The following is a 22,185-nucleotide window of genomic DNA, read 5'->3' on the forward strand; positions in this document are numbered from 1 at the left end:
CTTCTTCAGCAAACCTAATGGTTGCAGGCTTTAAACCTCTGGGTGAGGGCATCAAGCTGTTATCGCCACAGCATGAATTCAAAATACAAGCCCTCCCCATGCAGTCTGCATCTCCAAAAACACCCAGATGTAACGTGAAAACACATTCCATACACACGTGTAACCCTTTGACTATCTGTCAGCTGCACACATACGGCACACGCGTTCGGCTCTTGCATAACAATACATAAACTTGAAGTGGCCACAAGTGATATCTGAGAGCAACAAGCCTCTGTTCTTCATTACCATCTGGGCATATTGCTTCCTGCATTAAAGTGATAAATAAAGTAATAATTCTCTCTAAATCTGTGCTGCACTTCTCACTGCTGAGCACTGCCTGTACATTAACAGGGCGCTGGGATGGCATTATGGGTGCTTAGATCCAGGTATGGAGCTCAGTGTTCCTCCCTGCACCAAATGGAGGAGAAACCCAGCGGTGTGGGGAGAGCATCTCTCTGTGCTCTGCATGCATCAAAAGCATTGGCTCCATGTCTCTGAAATAGTTGTCCATGGGATGAACTGACCTCCAAGCTGCCTTTCCAGGTCTGTAGGTTTTATCTGATGGGCTGTGAGCGAGGGATTGCCTCTGATTGTTGTGGGCGCCTCTGGAGATGGATTCCAGAGCATCTGAATGCCCATGAGATATCCTCCTGTGAGGGCAACCCATGGAGAAACCTCACAGAGGAGATGTAAAGCTGGGGAGGTTTTATAGCAGCTCCCCAGACAGCTGTGTTGCTGTGCCAGCAGTGCTCCATGCATTGTTATGGGAGCAGAGAAGAGAGAGTTTAATTTAGAAAGCAACTATTTCATACCTACAGCTCTACATGACAGCCAAGACTGTCACCCCAGTCAAGCAGCTTTCCTAATTCAGACTGTATTGCAAAATACATGTATAGAGTGACAGCACAGCACTCCCATGGTTGTTCTCCATTGGCTGCCCGTGGGTAAACCTTCTGTACATGCAGCCCCTGCTGTGCTACCAGGAGTGCTGGAAAAGGTATAGATCCATCCAGCCAGGCTCCTCCCAACCCTTCCTTCCCAAATGGAGGCACGCTGCTGCCCCAGCCCAGCTGCAGAGTGTTTGGATAAACAGCACTGCACAGTGAGCAGTCCTGGGTGGAACAGAGGCAGCAGGATGGGGTTGGAGAATGGGGAGAGGGAAGAGGGTTCTGGTGCCTGTTGGGGTGCTGATAGCATCATAATTTTGGCCAGAATAAAAACCTCAGACTGGTTTAGTTGCAGTGGGGTGTTGGCTTGTAACATTTCCTACAAATCCTAACGTGCTTTGTGGAAAGAGTGCCTCAGAAATGAGAGGAATCAATACAAAGATGCCTCTGTGCGTGCGTGTTTTATATTAAGGCTTAGTTGATGACTTCTCATCATTTGAAAGAAATGTTCAGCCTCAGTGCTTGAAATTATCCAGCTGCAGCATTTTCTACTCAAACCAATCTCCAGTTAATTTGATCCTTCATTTATCTTGAACAAAGCCTCCTAATAAAAACATTTGTATTACAAATGATACACTTGATCAATGGGATTGCTTTAGGCAAGTGTTTGATAATTTGAACGCTAGCTATAAAAAGTTCTTGTTTAATCAATGGAGCTGGCCCAAATTTGCAGGAATAGAAGGCCCCCCCCCAAACCCGCACATCACTAAACAAGCCAGACTGTAATTAAATATTGGGTTATTTAGATGTTCTTAACAACATTATTGTTAGAACTGGGTAGTGTAATCTGTATGATATTAGCCCTAATTATTTTTAGGTAACACGATTAATTATTTAGTTCAGTCCAAGTGACAAGAATGGATTGATTCAAAATAAGAAGCTGACTGGGTGCTGAGCTATTAATTTCCTTTCAATCCTGTAATTCCTTTGGCCAAATAAATGAGATAAATACACATGTAAAAAAGCCAGAGAGCTTTCATGGGCACAGATACACGCAGGCACCAAGCTGCACATTGGTGCTGGGCAGAATGTTCCCTACTGCTTTGTCACCAAACGGACCAGAAAACGTCTGATCTGCATTTTGGGCAATATCACCTTGGGCATCACAGAGGGCAGGAGGAGATACAGAACCCTTTGAAGGGTTGGGAGGGGGAAGCAGCCCTCAGCAGCATTCAGGGCTGCTTTTCAGAGATCACTTTCCATCCACATGAGCACTTGAAGGTCGCAGACTGCTTTGCTATGGATGGTATGTTCTCACTTACAGGCCTGGCTCTGAGTTAGAGAACGTTATCCCTTGACAGTCGTAGTGAATTTCTGCTTTATTGCATTTGCTGCTGTCCCTCACTCCTGGATGCTTTGGGAAGCAGTCGTGGTACTTGGAATTTTATGCTGCGTTTATTTTCATTAATAGCGGTATTAATCAGCTCTTTTCCCTGGGTCTCCACAGACTTCTCAAGGATGCTCCTGGAAAGCAAAAAACTTCTGGGTCAGGATTCCCATTGCTTCCTATTGTTGTGGTTAAAAGGGAAATCATTACTGTCTTTGCTCAAATTTTGAACCACAGCATCACAGACTCATTAAGGTTGGAAAAGATCTCTACGATCACCAAGCCCAACCCCCATCCATCCCCACCATGACACCAAACCACGTCCCTCATTTATGCACAAACACACCAAAAACTCCCAGCAGCTCCATCTTCTGCACCCCACTCAAGGAGCTTTATTCCGACAAGGCTCTCAGCCGCTGTATTAGGAAAAAAACCTCCAATTTTGATATAATGTTGACCCCTCACATCTGGCTGTACTGCTTCCCCTCTCCAACACTTTCAAATCAGCATTGCTAAGACTTCATTTAAAATGGAAGGCTGGGAAGCGGCACGACGCGGACTCTCTTGTCACACTGTGCGCTGAGCTGCACATCGCAACAGCCTCAAATCTCTTCCAATCCATCACTTCTTTCCCCCTAGAAACTCTTTTTTTTTCTCTCTCTCTTTTCTCCCTGCATTGTCTCTGGCTGTTATTTATTTATTTGGTTAGTTGACTTCAAGGGACATTTCTCTTGGCTGGATAAAGACATTTTACAAACAAATGTGCGGAAATGTTTCTGATAACGTTGCAGAAGCAGCCGGGGCACTGGGTCCCTGTGGGCAGGTGATGCTTTGTGTCATTCACAGCCACTGCTCTGCCTGATGAAGGAGCAGTGCTTGTCACAGTGGCTGCAGCAGAGGCCCCAAGCGGCATGGGGACGGGGAGGGAGGAATTAAAGGGTTGTTCAGGGTTCCACAGGGCTCTGAGCACTCCCCTGGGGAGGATAAAAAGGAATTAGAAAGGACTTTTATTGACGAGGATGTGCTGCTTGTGCTTTGATATGCACACAAAAGGGCACAATTGTAAGCGTAGCGGGGAAAAGGTTCTCCATGGCTGAAATTATCAGTGGAGTTATAAGCCACGGAGAGTTAAAAAAACCTTTTGGCTGAGAGCTTGGGTAGATGCTCTGCTTCTCAGGCTTCTTTGCAAATCACCTAAAAAGGCCCAAAGAAGGGTTTCTAAGTAGGCAGGAAGGACTGGCAAAGCATCCACAGATACTTCCTTCAGTTCAGAGAGATCCGTATTCATAGAGTAATTAAGGTTGGAGAAAACCCCTAAGATCACTAAGTCCAACCCCAATTCACCCCACCATGACAACAAACCATGTCCATCAGTGCCACATCCACATGGTTCTTGAACACCTCCAGGTGTCCCCACTGCCTCCCTGGGCAGCATTACCAATGCATCACCACTCTTTCAGAGATTATATTTCTCCTAATAACCAACCTGAACCTCTCCTGGTGCAGCATAAGCCCCGGAGCTTCTGGCTATGACCTCTCATCCTGCTGCTTCAGCTGGCTATAGCCTCCTTTCTCTCCTTTCAGCAGAGCACAATGAGCTCATCCCTGAGCAGCATCCAAAGGAGAGGAGAGCACCTGCCTTGAGACTGTGACGTTTACTTCAAGTGAGAAATCATTGCCCTCACTATAATACCTCAAGAGCGAGACACATAAAGTGAATGGAATCCACACAAATGAGGTCGTTAGTGTAACCGAATGTGCTGCTAGTTCCTTCAAGAATGAAAAATATGAGTAATTCCCTGGCAAGGCCCAATTACAGCCTGTCAGCACTCACGCATGTGTTATATCTATTATGAAATAATCAGATAACATTAATAAGATTCCCAGAAAGAACATCAGATAGCCATTCTCCCAACTGTGGAAAGCTGGTCTGACTGTTCAGGCTGTCACCTGCCTGCAGAGCTCAGGTCTCTCTTGTCAGCTTTTGCTGGAAGGGTTCAGGTCCACCAGCTTGTAAGCAACAGGCTCTGAATGGGAAATGGGACCAGAGCTATGGGAGTGATGTGGAGCTGTTGCCTCTTAAGGAATTTCAGAATCACACCTAATGGGAGAACTGCAGTGAACAATAATCATAATCTCATAGAGTGTTTGGATTGGAAGGAATGTAAGAACAAACCAAACCAAACCAAACCATAAAATGGCTTGGGTTTGTATTGGAAGGGTCCTTAAAGATAGTAGATTCCACCATGGAATCCCGGAACGATTGTGTGGAAGGAATCTCACAGCCCCACAGCCCCACCTCTGCCATGGGCTGCCTACGCCCCATAGTTCATGTTCAGTGTTTCATTCAATAGTTCAATTCAATAGTTCAATGCCCAGGGCTCATCCATGACCTTCGGTGGCTCCAGGGACAGGCAGAAGTTCCCTCTGTGTGAACCATTTCCCCCTAACATCCAGCCTAAATCTCCCCTCTTTTAGTTTAAAACCATCCCCACTGTCATATCAACATCAGACTGCGTAAAAAGTCACTCTCCTGTTTATCAGCTCCCTTTAGGCACGGGAAGGCCACAGTTAGGTCTCCCCAGGTCTCCCCTTCTCTTCCCCAGGTTGCACACCCCCAGCTCTCAGCCTGTCCCCATTGCAGGGGTGCTCCAACCTCTGAGCATCCCCGTGCCCTCTGCAGGCCCCACTCCAACAGCAGATGGGTCAGTAAAACCCCCACCAAAATAGACAAAAAGACAGACACATGGTTGAGCATCACACATTGCTCAGAAGCCAGTCATGTTTTCCATCCCTACTGCAGCAAGATGCTCCTCATGCAGAGGGCACACAGTTCCCCAGTACAAGGGCACTGCTCCCAGCAGCCAGGTGCTGTTCCTTTGGCAGACGGCTGCATTGGCTCCACGGCCTCACCTGTCCTCACAGGGGAAAGGAAGATACTGAGCCTCAGCACAGAAGGCTGTAATGAGGATTAATAAGGCATGTGAAGATGCCATGTAATTGTCTGGCTGGCTGTTTCCTTTGCACCTTATGCTATCATTTATGCTTATGCAAAGTGGCTGTAAAATGCTCCTGGTCTGACTCAATATAACTCCACAGTCCATCACGCAGGTGTAAATTGCTCTGTGAAGTTCAAGGCAATGTCTAAACGCAAACTATTCTGATCATCTCTGTTGTCTTTGGTTTTGTCCCTAAACTTCTGCGCAGCCAATTGAATATTTTATGTGCACGATGTGCTACAAGACAGAGGCATAAGTCTCTTATGCAGAGACTCCCCAGGAAGAGGATTTGCAGTGCCCCTGGGGAATTGCAGTGGTGATGTTTTGGGTCACAGCCTCAAGGCCAAGCAGAGCAGCAATTCCATCACCAACCTCAGCAGCAGGCACATGGTGGTCTAAGCCTGAGAGAAACCATGAAAAATGGAGCAGCAACAGCATCTGAGAGGAAATGCTCCAAACCCCTATGCCTGACCTTGTGCAGCCACAGGAAAAAGGAACTGCAGACCCACAGCAGCTATAAAATGAGCCTGAGCTAAAATGCATGAGCTGGTATTACAGGGAATAACCCTTAAAGAGGTGGAAGGCTTTGCTCGATGCACTCCTACAGGTAATTTCAATCCCCAGCAGCTGCAATCCTTCAATAATGAATATCAGTCTGCTGGCCAGCTGAGAGGGGAATAAATATCTATTTGCCTTTAGTGGAAGTAGCCTCAGTTTGACATATGACATTCAAATGATACGAACTTTAAAAGAGTGGTTAAATGACTGCTGTTTGACTTGAAACCTTGAATCCACCATGGCAGCATCCTGGCTGTTTGCCTTCACTCTGGGGGGGAATAGGGATGCTGGGCTTCAAAATGAGAGATCTGAGTGCTGGTGCAATGAGAGCCCGTGGGGTGCTGTGTGTCCAGCTGGTAGAGTACAAACACTTGCGGGATTGGAGGGGCAGACATGGATCCATGCACACAGAGCCATCCCTGTGTCCTCTCTCACTGCAGATGGCACACGGGGAGCAGCAAAGAGCTGTGCAGTGGGGAGGGGGGGAGTAGCTGGAGGACAAATTTGAGGTCAAGGGATAGAACTGGGGGTGAGGAGGATTCCCCTACCTGGTCCTGTCCTCCTCCTCCCATCCTCCTCTTCCTCCTCCCTGCTGCTCCTGTGCTTTGCTGTCCATGTGGTTGGTGCCACCGGTTCGTGTCAGAGTTGTCCGAGCAACCGGCGCTGCAAAGCATTTACCTCTCTATTTTAGGAGACCTTGTTAAGCACTTGTCACATTAGTCTGTCAGCTTAATACCAGCAGTCATAACACTTTTATAACCCACCTGCTGAAGTGCCTTTGCTTGCAATCCTTGTGACAAAAGCTGCGGCAAGAAAAAAATCGCTGCTTCTTGACCTTTGGGCAGACTCTGTGGGCTAATTATGCCATTGATTTTACCTGAATCGAGTGTTTGGTGGGGCTGTCTGGAGGGCTGCCTCGCTGCAGCAGCACATCCCAAACAGCACTCGTGTGGGCAGCCCAACACCGGCCTGGGTTGGGTCAGGGATGTTCTGAATGGCTGCAAATGGTGGCAGGCGGTTTTCCCCCAGCAGGGACTGGATGGGGACATGGTTCAGCTGGAGAAGGGCACCTGGAGCCAGCAAGGCACTGCAGCACATGGTAAGCCCAGCAGTGATGTGACTTCAAGCACCATATGAATTGCAGTGTGTGCTCTTGCTCAGAAACAGCCTAAAGGATTGAAAAACGAGTGAATGGGGCTGGGACTGGATGTTGCAGCTCTGTGGTGAGCTCTCCTTAAATCAATAAGAGATTTGCAAGAGTTGTTGCTACGCTGTGTTTGTGTTAGGGAGCAGCACTGTGCTATGAGAGGAGGAAACAAGATCAAAGGCATTTTTGCTGAGGGCCATATAGAGATCGTTTATGAATTTCAGGGGAGCAGGGGACTTGCTTTGAGCCATCAGCAGCTGGAGCACATTAGATAAGCTCCTGAAGCACTTCTGGTTGAGTACCATCCAAAAGGAAACCCACTTGATCACTCTTTGACCTCGTTGGGATCTGAATCAAAGCGTGACACAAAAGCAGACACGCTTCATGCATCTCACCATTGCTTAGTCAGAAACAATTTGTTACGTGCTTACAGGTAAACTGAGGCACAGTGTTGCTGGAAACCTCATGTCTGTGAAGGCAGAAGGGAGATCACCTTCACTGCCTGAAGCTTCCTATAAGCCCAAGTGTAAAACAGCAAAGAGGTGCTCTCACTATTCTTAAAAGGTGCCCAAATTCAGCAAAATGGAGCTGGGATTTGGCACGCCTCAGTGTTGCTTTGTTTCTTGCCAGAACCCATCGCAGACGCCTGGAGATAAAGGCAGAGTGCCACCAGCTTGAGGGCAGGATCCAGGCAGGCAAATCCATGCTCCTACGCTTGGTTGGAGCGGGGAAGAAATGCTGGGTGCCGGCAGACGGAGATGCTTTGAACAGAGATGAGAGAGGCTGCAATCCTTTGACACCTGGAAGTGAACTGTTTATTACTAAAATGTTAAGCGGCTTTACGAGAGAGATTATCCCAAAGGATATTTTCTGCAGTGTTGACATTTGTGTGCAAGTGATTAATTCCAATACGGGCACGGAGCAAGAAGGCAAAACCCTTCTCGCATGGCTCGTGACTTCCATCACCGCCACTGATCAAGCTACAGCCTTTATCCTGGTCAGGTCATTAATGCCTCCCTGACCTGCAACACTGCGCGTTACTTCATCACCCTCATCTCCTCGGTCACCCCTCCAAGCAACCCTTGGGATTTCCCGTGCCCCTTTTTTGTCACCCGCTGCGGCGGCAGAGTTGCTTGGCTGCTGTTTGTTCCTAGGTTTCTGACCGCCTCTGTGTTTTGCTGTTCTCCCTGGAGATGTGCTGTCGTGGCCGCAGTCAAACACAGTGCCATGGCTTTGAAAGGGGGGATGGTAACATCTGAAAGTGAAGATGAACTCTTGCCTTTGTGCAAAGTCTAGAAGGGCAATGTGCTGCTGCGGCTCACAAAGGCAGAGGGGGAAGCTGAATTTTCTCACCCTCCCTCTCAGCTCATCGTTGACTCTCAAGGGAAACAGCCTTGCTCTTCCTTACCCTTTCAGGCAAGGATGACTTTCACTGGGGAATTTCATCCACTGCAGAAAGGCTTTTATGTGTCTCTGGGGGTTTTTGACTAAACGCCTCAAAAATATAAAAAGAAAATATAAAATATAGAAAGAAATAAAAGAACAGTATATAATAATATACATACAATCCAACTATAATAACAATATATCAGAACAGAAAAGCAATATAGAAAGGAGAACAACTGCTCTCTAGTGACTGAAGTTCCTAAGCCCATTTTTGCACTGGAGACCACTTCACACCACCAATGGCTCTGCTCTGTCACTTATTTCAAGTGTTGGAATGCCCAGAGGAGTGGTGGAGCCACTGTCCCTGGAGGTGTTAAAGAATCATATGGTTGTGACACTGAGGGATATGGCTGGGTGTTGTGGTGGGGGTGGGTTGTCAGTTGGACTTGATCTTAGAGATCTCTTCCAGCCTTAAGGATTCTATGATTTTGGACTGAGCATCTTAAATGGAACACCTCTAGAATGAGCTCTTACTACTGACAATGCACACAAGCCAACTCCTTACATTCATTGGGGATATAATGAGGTTTCACACACACTGCAGCATCCAAATGGATCAGCTGTAAGGATGCTGCTGCCTATCTGCTGAGATTGGATGGGATAGCACCTAACCAGCATGATTAAATGGTCATTTCCTTAGCCATCCAGCAATGGTACACAGACACCACATACAGGAGAGCTTTGGAATGGATGTGCTTTCACTGACTGATGACAGCTGGATCCCCCAAATTTAGGCCTGGCTCCTGCATGTAAGAACAGGCATAGGAACAGAGCACAGGGCAGCCAGCATTCAACCCTGCAGGAACTGGCTCTGCTCGGCCTGTTCACACCCTTAATGGGCAGCCTGGTCTAGTATTAAATGTGGAGGTTGGTGGCCTTGCCTGTGGCGGGGGGGGGGGGTTGGAGCTTCATGATCCTTGAGGTCCCTTCCAACCCTTGCCATTATGTGAGCCTGTGAGTTTTCATCCCTCAGGAATCCAAGCAGCATTGATTACACACAGTAGTGACTGGGACAGGTGCAAGTATCTCACCCAGCCCTGAACTACAACAGATTGGAAGCAGAACAGATCCGGCTGTGAAAGGGTGCTCTGGAGCAGGTGCATGAGAGATCATGGAAAGCACTTAGAACTCTGTGTGGAACCAGCTGGTCTGCAGCATGGAGTAGGCACAGGAATCAGAGCTCTCTGCTCTCACAGGAAGACAAATGCCCAGCTGAGACAAGCAAGCCAGCACCTCCAGCAATTTGTCTTGAGATAACGTGGTGAAAAAAAACAAGCTGCAAAAGTTGGCTTCTGTATCCCTTATGTAGTGCTGATTTTTGAGGCAGAGATGCTTTGAAGATTGCTCCTAAGGAATGAGGAACCCCCGCTAGGAGCAGTGATGGGACCACATCATTTCGTGGCCAAAAGCTTCTGAGACCTACAGGTAGATTCATCTGTATACAGAGGACAGAGCAGAAGCAGAGACTGATTTCAATTTTATGTGAAAGAGGCAGTGAGCATTTTATTGTGATTAGCTTCTCATCAGCAGCTTGAAGGAGACGGGACAGCACAGAGCATTATGTCCTCTAGAACATGAAACAAGGACAAAGGATAGGGAAGACTTCCCCGTCCTTAACAGCCAAAAGCAACATTTTTCTACTAGACCAGGGCTGTCCAGGACATCTGAAGGCTCTCAGTGCTGCACCCTGTGCCATCATTAATTCAGTTAATTCTGTCCTACGGTGGCCTAATGCACGTCAGAGACTAAAAGGTGTCACAGTGGCAGTGCAGTAGATGTTGCCTGTACTGACAGTCACTAGTGCGAGAGACAGCTGTGTGCCTGGGGTGAAACAAGCAAACAAGCAGCAAAACACGCAGGGCACTTCTCTCTCACTCCACAAAGCTCCAGTCATTAGGGGCAACTGCTTGTCTCTGGGCTCCTCCAGTTAACTCGTCTGCAATCTGAATCACGCATGAAATCCTAAGAAAATCTAAATAAATCAGTATCAGAAAATTTACGACAGACATTCATCCCTGCGAGGACATGACCACTTTAACACTTGTCAGGGTCAGAGCACATAGCTGAGGAAATAGCCCTGGACAAATCTACATCCCCAGGAGAATAAAACCAGAAGATACACAGAGCTGCCCAGCAGGCAGTAGAAGCAGGAGCAATGGTAGCATTACTTAACTATGTGCTATTCGCTCTCCCTATCTTGATTTAAATTACACTGCCAGAAGAGACTGACAGTGTCTGGAATCAAATTGCTGAGCAAAGTGCCTCTTCAGAGGGAGAGGAAAAAAAAACACCCAAATAACCTGAGCGCAAATGGTCTTGCAAAATGCCTATTGTGATCTGGGACAGCAGGATCTGAGGCCAAGGAATTTTCATTAGGATAATGCTCTTTTAATTATGCCAGGCCAAACCCCTAATGCCCCATGTCAAAATGGGGATTTGCATCACTAACATTTCAAGAGTGCACGCATCAATCTGCTGTCTCTTTTCCAGAGTTGGGCAGGGAAAGCACCATTGATTGAAAGTCTCTGAACAGCTCCTTCAGTTCTGCAGATCGCCATGGGCTCTGGGGACCATCTTCAAGACAATAGGCTTCTTTGGCTGCATGAAACCTTTTGTGTCCAGAACCAGGGGGATCTTGAGGAAAAAAGAAACAAACAGCACACAGAAGTGCCATTCAAGATGGGCAAAAGGACTTTGACGTCATAGAAAACACCCCTCCAGCCCACACGCATCTCAGCCACCCCTCGTCTGCAGTGCACCGCCTGGCTTTGCAGCTGTGTTTATTGCAGAGCTATCCTTGCTGTGCACATAAAACAGCTGTGAGCTGGGGGATAGCAGCCCTCAGCTCTTGAACCAAGTGGTTAGTGAATGCCAGCATCCACCTGGGGCTGTAAGAGGAGCTCAGCACACTACTGAAATGAGGCAAAAGCAGCCAGAATCCATCCAGGGAGCAGAAGCCAAAGAGGGGCACTGGTGCCATTTTGTTTAATGCCAAAATGTGTCACCACGAAGGGCAGCGAGGCTGTAATGGGAGTAGGAGGAGCAATAAGCTCTCTGGGAAGGAAGAAATGAAGAGAGATATTTGGGATCAGTCTAAAGGAACAAGTGTTACACAGAAAAGTGCTGAGCTCTGCTGGGGTAGAAATCTCACTATAACACTCTGGAAACTGGTGATGGAGGGAGGCAACTTGTAGGACATGCTGCTCATGCCCCAGCTGTTCTTCTCCCCATCAGGACAAAGACAGTGCTCCCCCAGCCCTACATGCTGCCCTAAAAGCCCCACATCCCAGTGAGCCTCAGGAAATCTCAGCAACATGGCTCTGAGCTCAAGGTACCATCAGTGGGGGTGTGAGGAGGCAGAGACATCCATACATATATTCCAAAAGGATGTTCTCGGGTGAATCTTTCCCTCCCCCTCTGATCCAACATACATGACACTTTCTGAAGATGAGCCTGAAAGAGCCCCATAAACCTATGGCCACCAATAATACAATACATATTTAACTTGCCTCCCTTTAATTAAAGGCAGTTATAAAAATAATCAATTTTATGGATTGCAGAGGACTAGAAAAATGTCATTAGACTTGGGGGAGGGTGGATAGGTCACTGCATTGTTAATGGACTATTACAGTCTTTCACCTCCAGGTTAGCAGTTGAGTAGCAATCTGAACCTGCAGAGATTCCAGCCGAGCACTTGTGCCAAGTAATAATTCTATGAGTATTTTTGTTTCATGCAGCAAACGTCCTTTGAATACACTTGTGCCCTCTCTGTTTCAATCTCCAAGCTCACTTAGTGAGCAAAACACATTAATGGCATGACCTTTGGTGGCAGGTGGTGCAGCAAAGCAGGTCAGGGCTGGGCACCCAGTGCTCACAGCTAGGAGCAGCAGTAGAAGGCTGTGAGCTGTCTGCATCACAGGGAGGTGCCATGTGTTCAGGACATGTTGATGGGTAATTCCTAGCAGTCATCGCATTGCTTCAGCATTGAGCAGCTCTGTTCTGCACAGCTGTTCCCCTCAGCACAGTGTGGGAGCCCATGCAAACCCAAAAATGGGTGGGAAGGAGGGAACCTGCTCCTGCTTCACCTCTGCGTCCTTCAGCCTGCATAGCCTGAAAGCAGGAGAGGGCCACCACTTCAAATTTAGCTCAGATCATGCTTGCTCAAAAACTGTTCCGCTTTAGAGGCTGCCTGGTGGCCCATAAGAGATGTGTTCTGCTGTCTCAGGGCCTCACTGCTGCTGGCCGTGTTTATGCTGCAAAACACAGCCCTGGAGCGGGCTGGGGAGGAGATCTGCTGTGCCTAAGCTGGGTCGGAACAGACCAGCAGGGCACAGCAGGCAGAAAGCACCCCAGTGCTTAATTGCACCCAAAGCAAAGCAGAACACTTCAGGGATTTGAGCCTGATGCATCCCACCAACATTTAATCTGCCTCTCTAGAGGCTGGGAAAAAAAAAAGCACCAGTAAGTTGTGCTGAAGCATTTAAAACAACTGTGAGCATTTAAATGCAGATATTCCCACACACCTCTCTAATCCTCAGTGAAATCTTCCTCCCTGGTCTCTGCGTGAAGCAGCAAAACCCAAACCCACAGACAAGCTTCAGTGGTCCTGAAGTTATAGGTATCTTGGGGATGAGAGGGATTTAATGTGTAAGTGAGTCAGATCCCTACTTGTCCTGAGACGCAGACAAAAGAGAGCATGGAGGATCATCCCAGTGGGAACAGAGCACAGATAATGACACATCATCCCGTATTCTCACCGGAGTGTCTTTGCAGGGTCTGAAAGAGAAGTTCTGCAGAAGGGCAACCACAGCCACTTTAACAACGAGGAGAGCAAATCTCATTCCGATGCAGTTCCTGGGGCCGGCCCCAAATGGCAGGTAGGTGTAGGGGTCAATGTTCTCTCTGTTTTCTTTACTAAACCTGATTACAGAAAACATAAATGAATAAGATTGGAAAGAACTGTCGTTCCGGGATATGTCAGCTTTCAGATTTGAAGCAATGAGGGGTCTGGGAAGGCAAAAGCTTTTTGTGATTCCATGCATATGAAAAGAATGCAGCCAAGACCCTTTTTCCTGTCCCAGCAGACACCTTACTCCTCTGTTTTTATCCAGCTGTTTGGAGGTGGCCATGAATCTCCAGGTGCATCAGGTGAAGACCAGAAATATGCTAACGATTTCATAACTACTCTTTTCTCAGAGCTCCCTCTAAGCTGAGCCCAAATTTCAAACCCTGAAACGCACAGGTCTACAGCTTCACGTCTTCCTTTTAGATCAAAGGACGGAGAGAACACAAAGACATCCCCCCCCGCGTGACTAAAGGGAGGGTTGCTTTTGAGACACGTCAGCCATTCCTCTCCTCATCATGAAAAACAGGGAAGAACAATCAGCTTCACAGAGGAATTCGCCACTGAGCATTTTAGTAATACTTCTTAGTGATCAGTTGGTTTTCATGTCAGAAAGCCTTTCACTCCCAGTGCTTGAGGTCTGGCCACGTTAAGTCAGCAGTGAAGTACCTCACTACTGAGACACCAACACAACCCTCTGATGAACTCCCAGTGAGGTAAGCCATTCCTGAAGAGTCCGTGCCCATCTGCCCTTTCCATTTGTCACCTGGTGTAAGGATTAAACTGCTGGAATAACTGAGGTGCAACATGCCCATTGCCAGAGTTCTCCCATTGGAGTGGCTCCTCCTGCAGCCAAGGCAGTGTTCCTGGGTCCTGGTGGTTTGTGGTGATCCCAGCAGGACCCATCTCCACCCCTAAGCTTTTCATGATGCCTCTGCCATGCTATGTCTCAAAAGCAAACAAATCTGCATACTGGAGTTAGCATCAAGGGCACAGACTTCTGGACCAGCCCTCAGTGTCTTCTTGGCCAGCTAAAGATGTCCCAAGTCTGCCTTGGGCCGTTGCCTCATTTTTCAGGGGCTAACAGAGCCTCCTATACAGAAATTATTTCATAACTGGAGTTGAAAAATTAGGTTTTATCTCCTACCCATCTTTGCCCTTCCATTGCTGATTTGCATGGCGTTGTGCCAGTCACCCAATGGCTCTCGTTTTAATATCTCACCATAAACCCCTCAACGTTACAGCTGCTGGGAGCTGCTCTCACTGTCGCTTCCTTCAATGCAGTTAATTAAATTCCATGCACAGTTTATGGATGTAGATCATAAAACTCCCCTCGCAGTAATGCTGGGACTAGATGTCAGACATTGATAAATGCCTAATTTAATGTTATAATCACGCATTCCCCGCTTTCTCTGCCATGTCCCCTGCCAGGAATCACGTTTAAACGTGCAGCTGTCCCCCACCTGGTCCTCACCTCTCAGGCCTGAATTCCTCTGGCTTGGGCCAGTATGCCGGGTCATGGTGAAGCACATAGATTGGGATCATGACCACCATGCCCTCTGGGATGGTCACCCCATTGAACTCCACTGTCTTCTTGCAGATCCGATCAATCCGCCCCCCAGCAGGGTACAGCCGCAGGGATTCATTCACCACCATGTCCAGGTAGTCCATCTGCATAACTGCATCGTATGTAGGAGCAGCCTGGGGATGTGGGGGAGAGGAAGGCTTGCAAAATGGCTGCAAACACGGGGCTTCAGCCCTGCAGGGTTTCCAAGGTGCAGGTGGGAATGACCCCAGCATCTCACCACTCACCTTGTTGGGAAAGTTTGCATCGATCTCATCCTGGAGTCGCTTCTGCACATCAGGGTGCATGGCCAGGTGATAGGAGATGTAGCTGAGGGTGGAGCTGGTGGTTTCATAACCAGCAAAGACAAAGGTAAGAGCCTGGGCCAGAATCTCCTCATCACTTAATGCTGAGAAGAGGCACAAAGACATGTAAGAAGCTGAAATCTACAGCACAAAAGTGATTAACCCTCAGGAATCCAAGATCCTACTTGTCATCCAGGTAATGCTGTTGATAACTACCTAATACTTGATAGAGGACCTGTCCAGCTGACATGGACTGGCAGCCTCTGGCAACACGGTCAGCAGCCTGGCACTGGTGTGAAGCCAGAGAACCACTGTCAAGTTTGGCAGTCTTAGTTCGCTGTCTTTGAAAGCAGAATTAAACTGGTGAAGCTCAGCATAGCCTGATCCTCATCTAGAAAATCTGTTATCTCCTTGAAGCGTGCTTCCTGGGCAAAAAACAAAATATGGGCATGTGCTGGGAAAAAATAGAAGTGAAGAGATGCCAAGCAGCTCCTCTGGGCTCTGAGTTCAGCCAGACACTGCTGAGGGATCAGTAGCCCTGTGGCAGCAGTAATAGAGATGGTACAGAATTCCACACTGGTACTGCAGCCAGGATGCAGGCTGCAGCGTGGGGCAACATCCAAATATCCTGTCCTTGCAGATCACAAGTTAACAAGCTTCCTGCCTAGATAGATGCTGATGAACTGGGCTTTGCCTTGGCTGATCCATTATTTTTCAAATCCAACAGTTTACCTAGGATGAGCAACAGAGGTGAGCTTGTAGATGAGGAAGGTGCATGCAACATATGGGCTTTGTGTGCTTTACAAAGCACAGCCAACATCACTGGCCTTCAGAGAGGACTTTGCTCTTTGTTGGATAAACAGCCCTTGGGATTTATCCTGGGAAATGAGATATAATAAAATACAACTCATATGCAATAAGCATTATTATGGCCCTGCTATTGCAACCTTGAGACCCCCATAGAATAAAAGACTACAGTCTTCTCCCACATCCTCTCTTTAACTAGAACCATCTGCTCTCTGCTGAGAGGAGGACAGATCTCAAGACATACATTTGTACAAGCCCTTCTCCCCAGCAGACTTGGAGCCATCCTGTGAGCTCTGTGAGTCAATCATCAGCTGCAGGAAGTCCACTCGGTCCTGGGGAGGAACAGAGGCAGTCAGAGAAGACAGGGGAGGGAGGAACCAAATCTCATCCAGCGCAAGCTCTATGCTGAGGGGCCTGCTGCACCCAGCCCCACAACTTCAGAGCACTTGGAGATTCAGACCAGATGACTGCATTGACTTTCCCCATGTGGAAGCCCAGGTAGAGCATGCTTCTGGCCCTCCCCACATTTAATGAGCTGGGAGCCACTACAGAGAGAAGGAAATAAATCCACCGTAGCTTCTGAAGACATGACCAGGTTCCACCTCTGCTCAGAACAGCACAGTGAAGAGAAAAGGCCACCTGGGTACTCACCATGTGGTACCCTTTTTCCCGTTCCTTCTTCATTTTCATGAAGAAGACATCAAAGAAGTCCATGACTTCATTAGATAACAGCGTCACATTCATCTTTTCCAGCACTGGGATCATGAAGGGGAACAACACTAGAAGGTGAGAAAAGAACAACATGCATAGATTTAGAGCAAGGCTCCCTAAACTAACAGAAAGAAATGGGACAAATCCATACCCAACAAATTGCTTCTCCCTGCCTTCAGCTCTTTCAGTCTCCTGATCTCATAGCATGATATGCCCTCAGTTCTGCACTGAGTGCAGCTCTCTGTGGTATGAAGCACAAGTTCTTCATGGCAAACAGGATCTCTGCATGTATGAGGCTGCAGCAAAGACCCACAAGAGCTGCACAAAACTTGACTGTGATTTCCCTGGGGAAATACTTCTACAGACCTGCTGGGGTGAATCGGATTCTGCAAAGTGCTCCCCCCAAATAGCAAAGTGGACTCTGAGATAAGGGAGCTAAAAGGAAATGCAGGTGGTCACCACTTGTGACCAATTCAAGGCTTTATAAGATGAGGAGTGTCATACCTATGAACATGAATAATGGGTTTAGGAAACTGAATTTGAGAAATTTCCTAATGTTGGTGACAAAGGGGTCATTGGGTTTGCTCATGGAGTCAACATCCACACTGAAAGAAGTGCTGGCCACCACATCCATGCTGTAGGCTCCAAAAATGCTGAGTAGAGAAGAAAAGAGAGTGAATGGGACGAGCCCAGAGTAGTGAATAACAGCCTGTCTAGGAGAAATCCCTGAGAGGGAAACTCTTTTAACCAAGAACTCAGTGCAAACTCCTAACACAGCAGCTCCTGTCCCAATTTGACCGTAGCCAGCACTGTATTTTCCCAAAGTTCCCCCATTTGCATTCATCCCCCTGGTTTTTCTCAGTGTAAAAAACCTAGGCTATCGTTGGAAAGCACTGGACCATGGTACAGGTTAACCAAGATAGCATCCTGATTCTCATCGGTAAAAAGAGATTGTGAAAATGACAACAAAATCCACATCTATGATTTTCCAAAATGGCTTTCCAAATGGCTCCATGGCCACATTGAGTACAGACACGTTTGTGTCCACCCCACATGGTTACTTACTTCTTCATGTCCAAGAGCTCTTCGTTAGCCACTTTCTTCTCAATGTTTTTCACTAATTTTTCACCATAGCTCTCAATGATAGGGAACATCTGAAACGCAAAACAAAGCAGAAGAAATTGACTCCTTCATACCCTGTAAGCAAGGCTGGTCAACTCTTCATGGCCACCTGCAACTTGCCAAGCCACAGTGATCAAGTCTACAGCTTCTGGAGGAGAAAGGAGGAGGGTATGGGGAAGGTATTACTTCCAACCTCAGTCAGTGCTTTTCTTTACCTCTTTCAGCTTCCCGCTGGTAAATGTTGGGGACAACACAGTGCGAATCCTTTTCCACTGGTCATCCACAGCCATGCTAACAGCTGACTCCAGTCTCCCACTCAGACCAAAGACCTGTAAAGGCAAAATTTTACAGCAAAAGGGACATGGTTATGCAGGGCAAAAGGCGAAGGTTCCCAGATCCCTTTAACAATATAGCAGTGGAAAAAAACAACAGCAACAACAAAAGCAAAAAGCCCACCACAACTAACAACAACAGTGGAGTGTTGACTTGGCCCCTGAATTCATAGCAGCTCTACCTCTACCAGCAAACAGGAATGGAAATGAAGGCGTAAGATGTGGACAGGACATCAATTCCACTGCAAACCTAGGCTGATGTCCCAGCCAGACTGGCCTCCCCACTGCTTCAGCAGAGTTTCATTGGCAATACTGTCAATAAATCAGGGCATGACAGAGAGCAGCTGCTTGCTGAAGGGCCCAGAGACTCGGAAGCAGAAGAAACTTTTCATTCCTTGGTGCATGCTCTCTGCACCCAAGAGGGAAGCACGGATACCCACCCTGCGATTGGTAAAAGTGCTATAGCACTCCTTCACCAAGATGGTTTTGATGAGCGCGGGGTCCAGAATAGCCATTATGGGCTGCCTGCCATCAAAAATCCTAAGCCAAGAGAAAGTCATGGTCAGTGCATTGCTCACAGTCACGCAGAGCAGAAGCAGTCTGCTGCTCTGTGCATGGATCTCTGCAGCCCGCAGGGTCCATGCAGCTGCGTCCCCTCTGACAAAGCAGCCAAGGAGATGAGAAACAGTTTTGTTATGCAGCAAAACAGGAGATGAGGGAAAAAAGGGCAGGGCCAAACACAGACAGCATGAGCATTTCTAACCATCGACTGTGCTGTTGCAGAAGGATTTTCATAGCAGTGTGCATTCAGATAAAAGGCAGCTTTAGCAACTGGTGGCTGGAGTCAATAAACCCCCCCAAACAGCCTACCTGTGGGGGAAAGAGATCTCCCTGCATGGCCTATGAGGCAATGAGAGGGGGAAAAACTCATCTGTTTTTTCTATTTTCCAATCAAAAAACTTGAAAGCTGAATGGCAGGAGCCTCAAGCCACGGCCAAGGAAAGCTGCAATCTTCAAGAGGCTTGAGAACATTTCATCTTCCCAAAAATTGTGCTAGGTTTTCATAAAGCTCCTATGGATTTTGTGTGATGCTTTGGCTTGGGTTTAAGAGGTTCCCAAGAGAAGCATGCTGAGAGCTCTGTGCCTGCCTGCACAGAACCAGGGCAGAGCAGGGAGAGAAGGCTGAAAGGGAGCTCATGCCCTGGTGCTGGGGGAAGAGGGAGCAGGATGAAACGCACTGCAGCAGCCTGCAGCTCGCTTTCTGTTCCAGACAGACAGAAAAGTGGCTTCAAAGGCTCGAGGCTCAGTTTGACACCAGCAGCAGAGTTTTCTGGGCAGGCTGCGTGGTTGGGAAGTGATTGGTGCCTTCCTACACTAACGCATCTGGAGCTGAGAGATAAAGGCACGGCTGCGCTGATGTGCTGGGTGTTGGAGGATGGGGAGATCCTGGCCCTGAGGTCACTAACTCCACTATAGTGAGTTCTGAATGATCCCAGAGTAGGGAGGAGGAAAAAAAAAAAAAAAAAAAAAAGAAGATTATTCTCAAAGCTTATACAAGTGTAAGTCTCCAGAACTGGCTGCAATCATTCCAGCCCTGCACTGTACTGAAATCCCAGCAGGAGAACCCTGCAAAGATGGATGTAGACATTTCCAGGAGTGATCCTGGATGTTTCCCATGCCCCAGCTTGTCATTGCTGGCATTAAAGCACTGGGGACACAATGGCAATGTTCTATTTTGGGACAGAGAAGCATCCCAAACAGAAGATTTGCAGGGAATTTTGCTCTGCAAATGGTAACTCACCCCCAGATTTTACCATATTTTTCAAAGCACATCTGATCAAAATTCAGGATCCCCTGCAAAAGAGGAAACAAGAAACAAACAGTTTGAGAAAGTGTGATCAAAGCTGCTGGCAGAGGCTGGGGAGACACACAGACACTGAGGGACATTGGCACTGAAGGGAATAAAGAGCAGAGAAAGTGAACTGCCCTTCCAACTTCCACCAGCCAACCAGAGCTGAAAATGTAATGTAGAGATGGGAGGATGAAACTTATGGAACACACAGTGCCATGCATCACCTAAACCAGTTAGCACATGCCATGCTGTAAACCCAGCAAACAAAAAGGAAAATGCCTCTTTCATAGAAGCTGAAGCTAATACATTTTGTCCTGCATTTGCTGGCAGTTATCTGGAGCTAGCTAACACCTTGTTATTTGGAAAGGTTTGCTAACTGGGAAACGCTACAGCGTTGTACAGAAATCTGTTCACTGGAGTTCTGAGGTTGTGGAACAGAGAGTGACTGGGCAGGGATTGCTGAGCACTGACAAAGCACAGATGCTCAGCACACAATGCTCCCAAAGCAGCAGCCTGGAGGACACTTACTTCCTTTGTTTCCAAAAGCTTTTCAGCTGCTGGATCGTGGCTAGAAATCTAGGAGGAAGCTGATAGCTTAAACTGTGAAGGGAGAGAAAGACAGAACATACCTCATTCAGATCAGCCAGAGCCTAAAGGTGTTTTTTATTTCTCTGTACACTTTTGTAGAGCTTCCTATCTGAAAGTATTGGACTGGATGATCTCAGTAGTCTTTTCCAGCTTTAATGATTGTACCATTGCAAGCATCAAGGAAGCAAGGACAGAGAAAATAGATGTCTTAAGTACAGGAAAAGCAGTACCAGCAGTGAGAACCTAAAGCAGACCTGGGGCAGCAGCTGCCCTTACTCACCTGTCGATACCCCAGGAATGTTCCCAAAAACGGCACAGGCTGTGGGCCAGGAATGCCCAGCTTCTTGAAGGTCTGGTAGGGCCATATCCCATAGCTGCAGAACAAAGCCAGGGTGTGAGATGCATTTATGCAATGAGAAGAGAAGGCTCTTCACCCTGAGTGTAGGTTAGATAGCTGCTTCCTGCCACACAGGAAAGGCTGCAGTGTTGGTCTGCTTCATGCAGCAGCAGACCTGCTGAGGGTGCTCTCCTTCTACAAGGGCCCCAGGACCACCTTGGGGTGCACCTGAGTAGTTTACTACAGCTCCTGTGACTGACATAGGCAACCAGGCAGTTTGCTGCAGCAAAAGCAAAGCTGCTCCTGCTTCCGGATCTCTGCAGCAAAGCAAACAGAACAAAACACTCCAAACCCCAGAAATTTCTTTACGCCCTCCCCAAGCCCCATTCCTTCCCACTAACACCAGGACAGTGCAAGGTCTCTGCAGGCACCCAACGCTCTCAGCTGGCTGCCCTGGGCCATGAATCCCTTCTCTCTCCCCCCCCACCCCTGCTTATCAGCCTTGCAAACAAAATGGGAACACCCCAAAATGGTTTTTAGCATTTGTGAATGCACTTTGTACCAGGGTGCTTGTCCACCAGCCACTACTTACAGCACCAGGAGGCTCAGGAAAGCGATGAGGAGCAACCAAGTGATGGGGGAAAGGTCTGGAAGGAACCCCATCGAACTCACAGCCTGACAGCACTCCTACCACACAGCTTGGGCTTCACTATATGAGCTTTTTATCTTGCAGCTGTGACTGTGCTCATGTGATGCAGAAGGAGGAGTCCTGTTTACTCCCTGGCTCAAACTTTAAACCTTGGGCAGGGTTTCTCCTTTCACTGAAGGGTCAATACTGTGCCAAGCCCTGTGGTTTTTATGCTTAAAACTGCTGAAGGTGCTGTTTTCTGCAGGAGAAAAGGTAGTGAAAGGGGAAATGTCCTGAGAGCACCTTCCTCCTGGCCTGGGAGCAGCAAGGCTCCTGTGGGTGGCTCAGCCCAGGTGTGCTTGTGCTGTGTTAATTGCTCTTAAGGAGGTGGGGAATGGGGAGAGCCATGAAGTGCTGCTGCTCATTCACTGTCACTGGTTCCTTATCAGTGAGAGCTGGATGTGAGCCACTGGAAACATGTTTGGGCAGGATCCCTACCAAGAAACCCAGCAGGAAGGGCTGGAGCAGCCTGGTTAGCTGGGTTAACCCTTACCTGCTCTATGCAATTTAGGTATCTCCTCCCTTCATCCCTTGTTCCTGTGGTGTGGATCAATGGCAGCACCTTCACCTGTC

The 22,185-nt window shown here is 47.9% G+C and overlaps 1 protein-coding gene across 6 annotated transcripts; it reads right to left on the minus strand.

Annotated features, from left to right (window-relative positions):
* Positions 1–9,645: 9,645 nt before the first annotated feature.
* Positions 9,646–21,699, minus strand: LOC125700907 (cytochrome P450 3A12-like). 6 transcript variants are annotated; one of them, XM_048962194.1, is made up of 13 exons: positions 21,517–21,695; positions 20,868–20,961; positions 19,949–20,001; positions 18,588–18,687; positions 18,031–18,144; positions 17,759–17,847; positions 17,198–17,346; positions 16,634–16,761; positions 16,227–16,314; positions 15,119–15,279; positions 14,781–15,007; positions 13,221–13,383; positions 9,646–11,097 (listed from the first exon to the last, which is right to left on the minus strand). In XM_048962194.1, the coding sequence occupies exons 1-13, from the start codon at positions 21,585–21,587 to the stop codon at positions 11,002–11,004; spliced, it is 1,533 nt and encodes a 510-aa protein (XP_048818151.1). In that variant the 5' UTR covers positions 21,588–21,695; the 3' UTR covers positions 9,646–11,001. The 6 variants fall into 6 exon arrangements, with proteins under 6 accessions (XP_048818151.1, XP_048818153.1, XP_048818150.1 ...); XM_048962196.1 differs by lacking the exon at positions 9,646–11,097 and adding an exon at positions 11,143–11,517 and having other exon boundaries at positions 21,517–21,698; XM_048962193.1 differs by lacking the exon at positions 9,646–11,097 and adding an exon at positions 11,538–12,573 and having other exon boundaries at positions 21,517–21,699.
* Positions 21,700–22,185: the final 486 nt, after the last annotated feature.

Source organism: Lagopus muta, chromosome 15 (assembly GCF_023343835.1).
Source record: "Lagopus muta isolate bLagMut1 chromosome 15, bLagMut1 primary, whole genome shotgun sequence".
Classification (NCBI taxonomy): domain Eukaryota; kingdom Metazoa; phylum Chordata; class Aves; order Galliformes; family Phasianidae; genus Lagopus; species Lagopus muta.

Bases quoted from the DNA above. Each gene is read 5' to 3' on its own strand.
- LOC125700907 (XM_048962193.1), bottom strand. From the start codon at position 21,587: ATGGGGTTCCTTCCAGACCTTTCCCCCATCACTTGGTTGCTCCTCATC. The intron at 18,145-18,587 runs GTGGGTATCCGT...TTGCCTTTACAG, and splicing joins GCACTTTTACCAATCGCAGG to GTCTTTGGTCTGAGTGGGAG. The intron at 15,280-16,226 runs GTATGTCTTGAG...GCCTCTTCTCAG, and splicing joins GGAGAAGGGCTTGTACAAAT to CATTAAGTGATGAGGAGATT.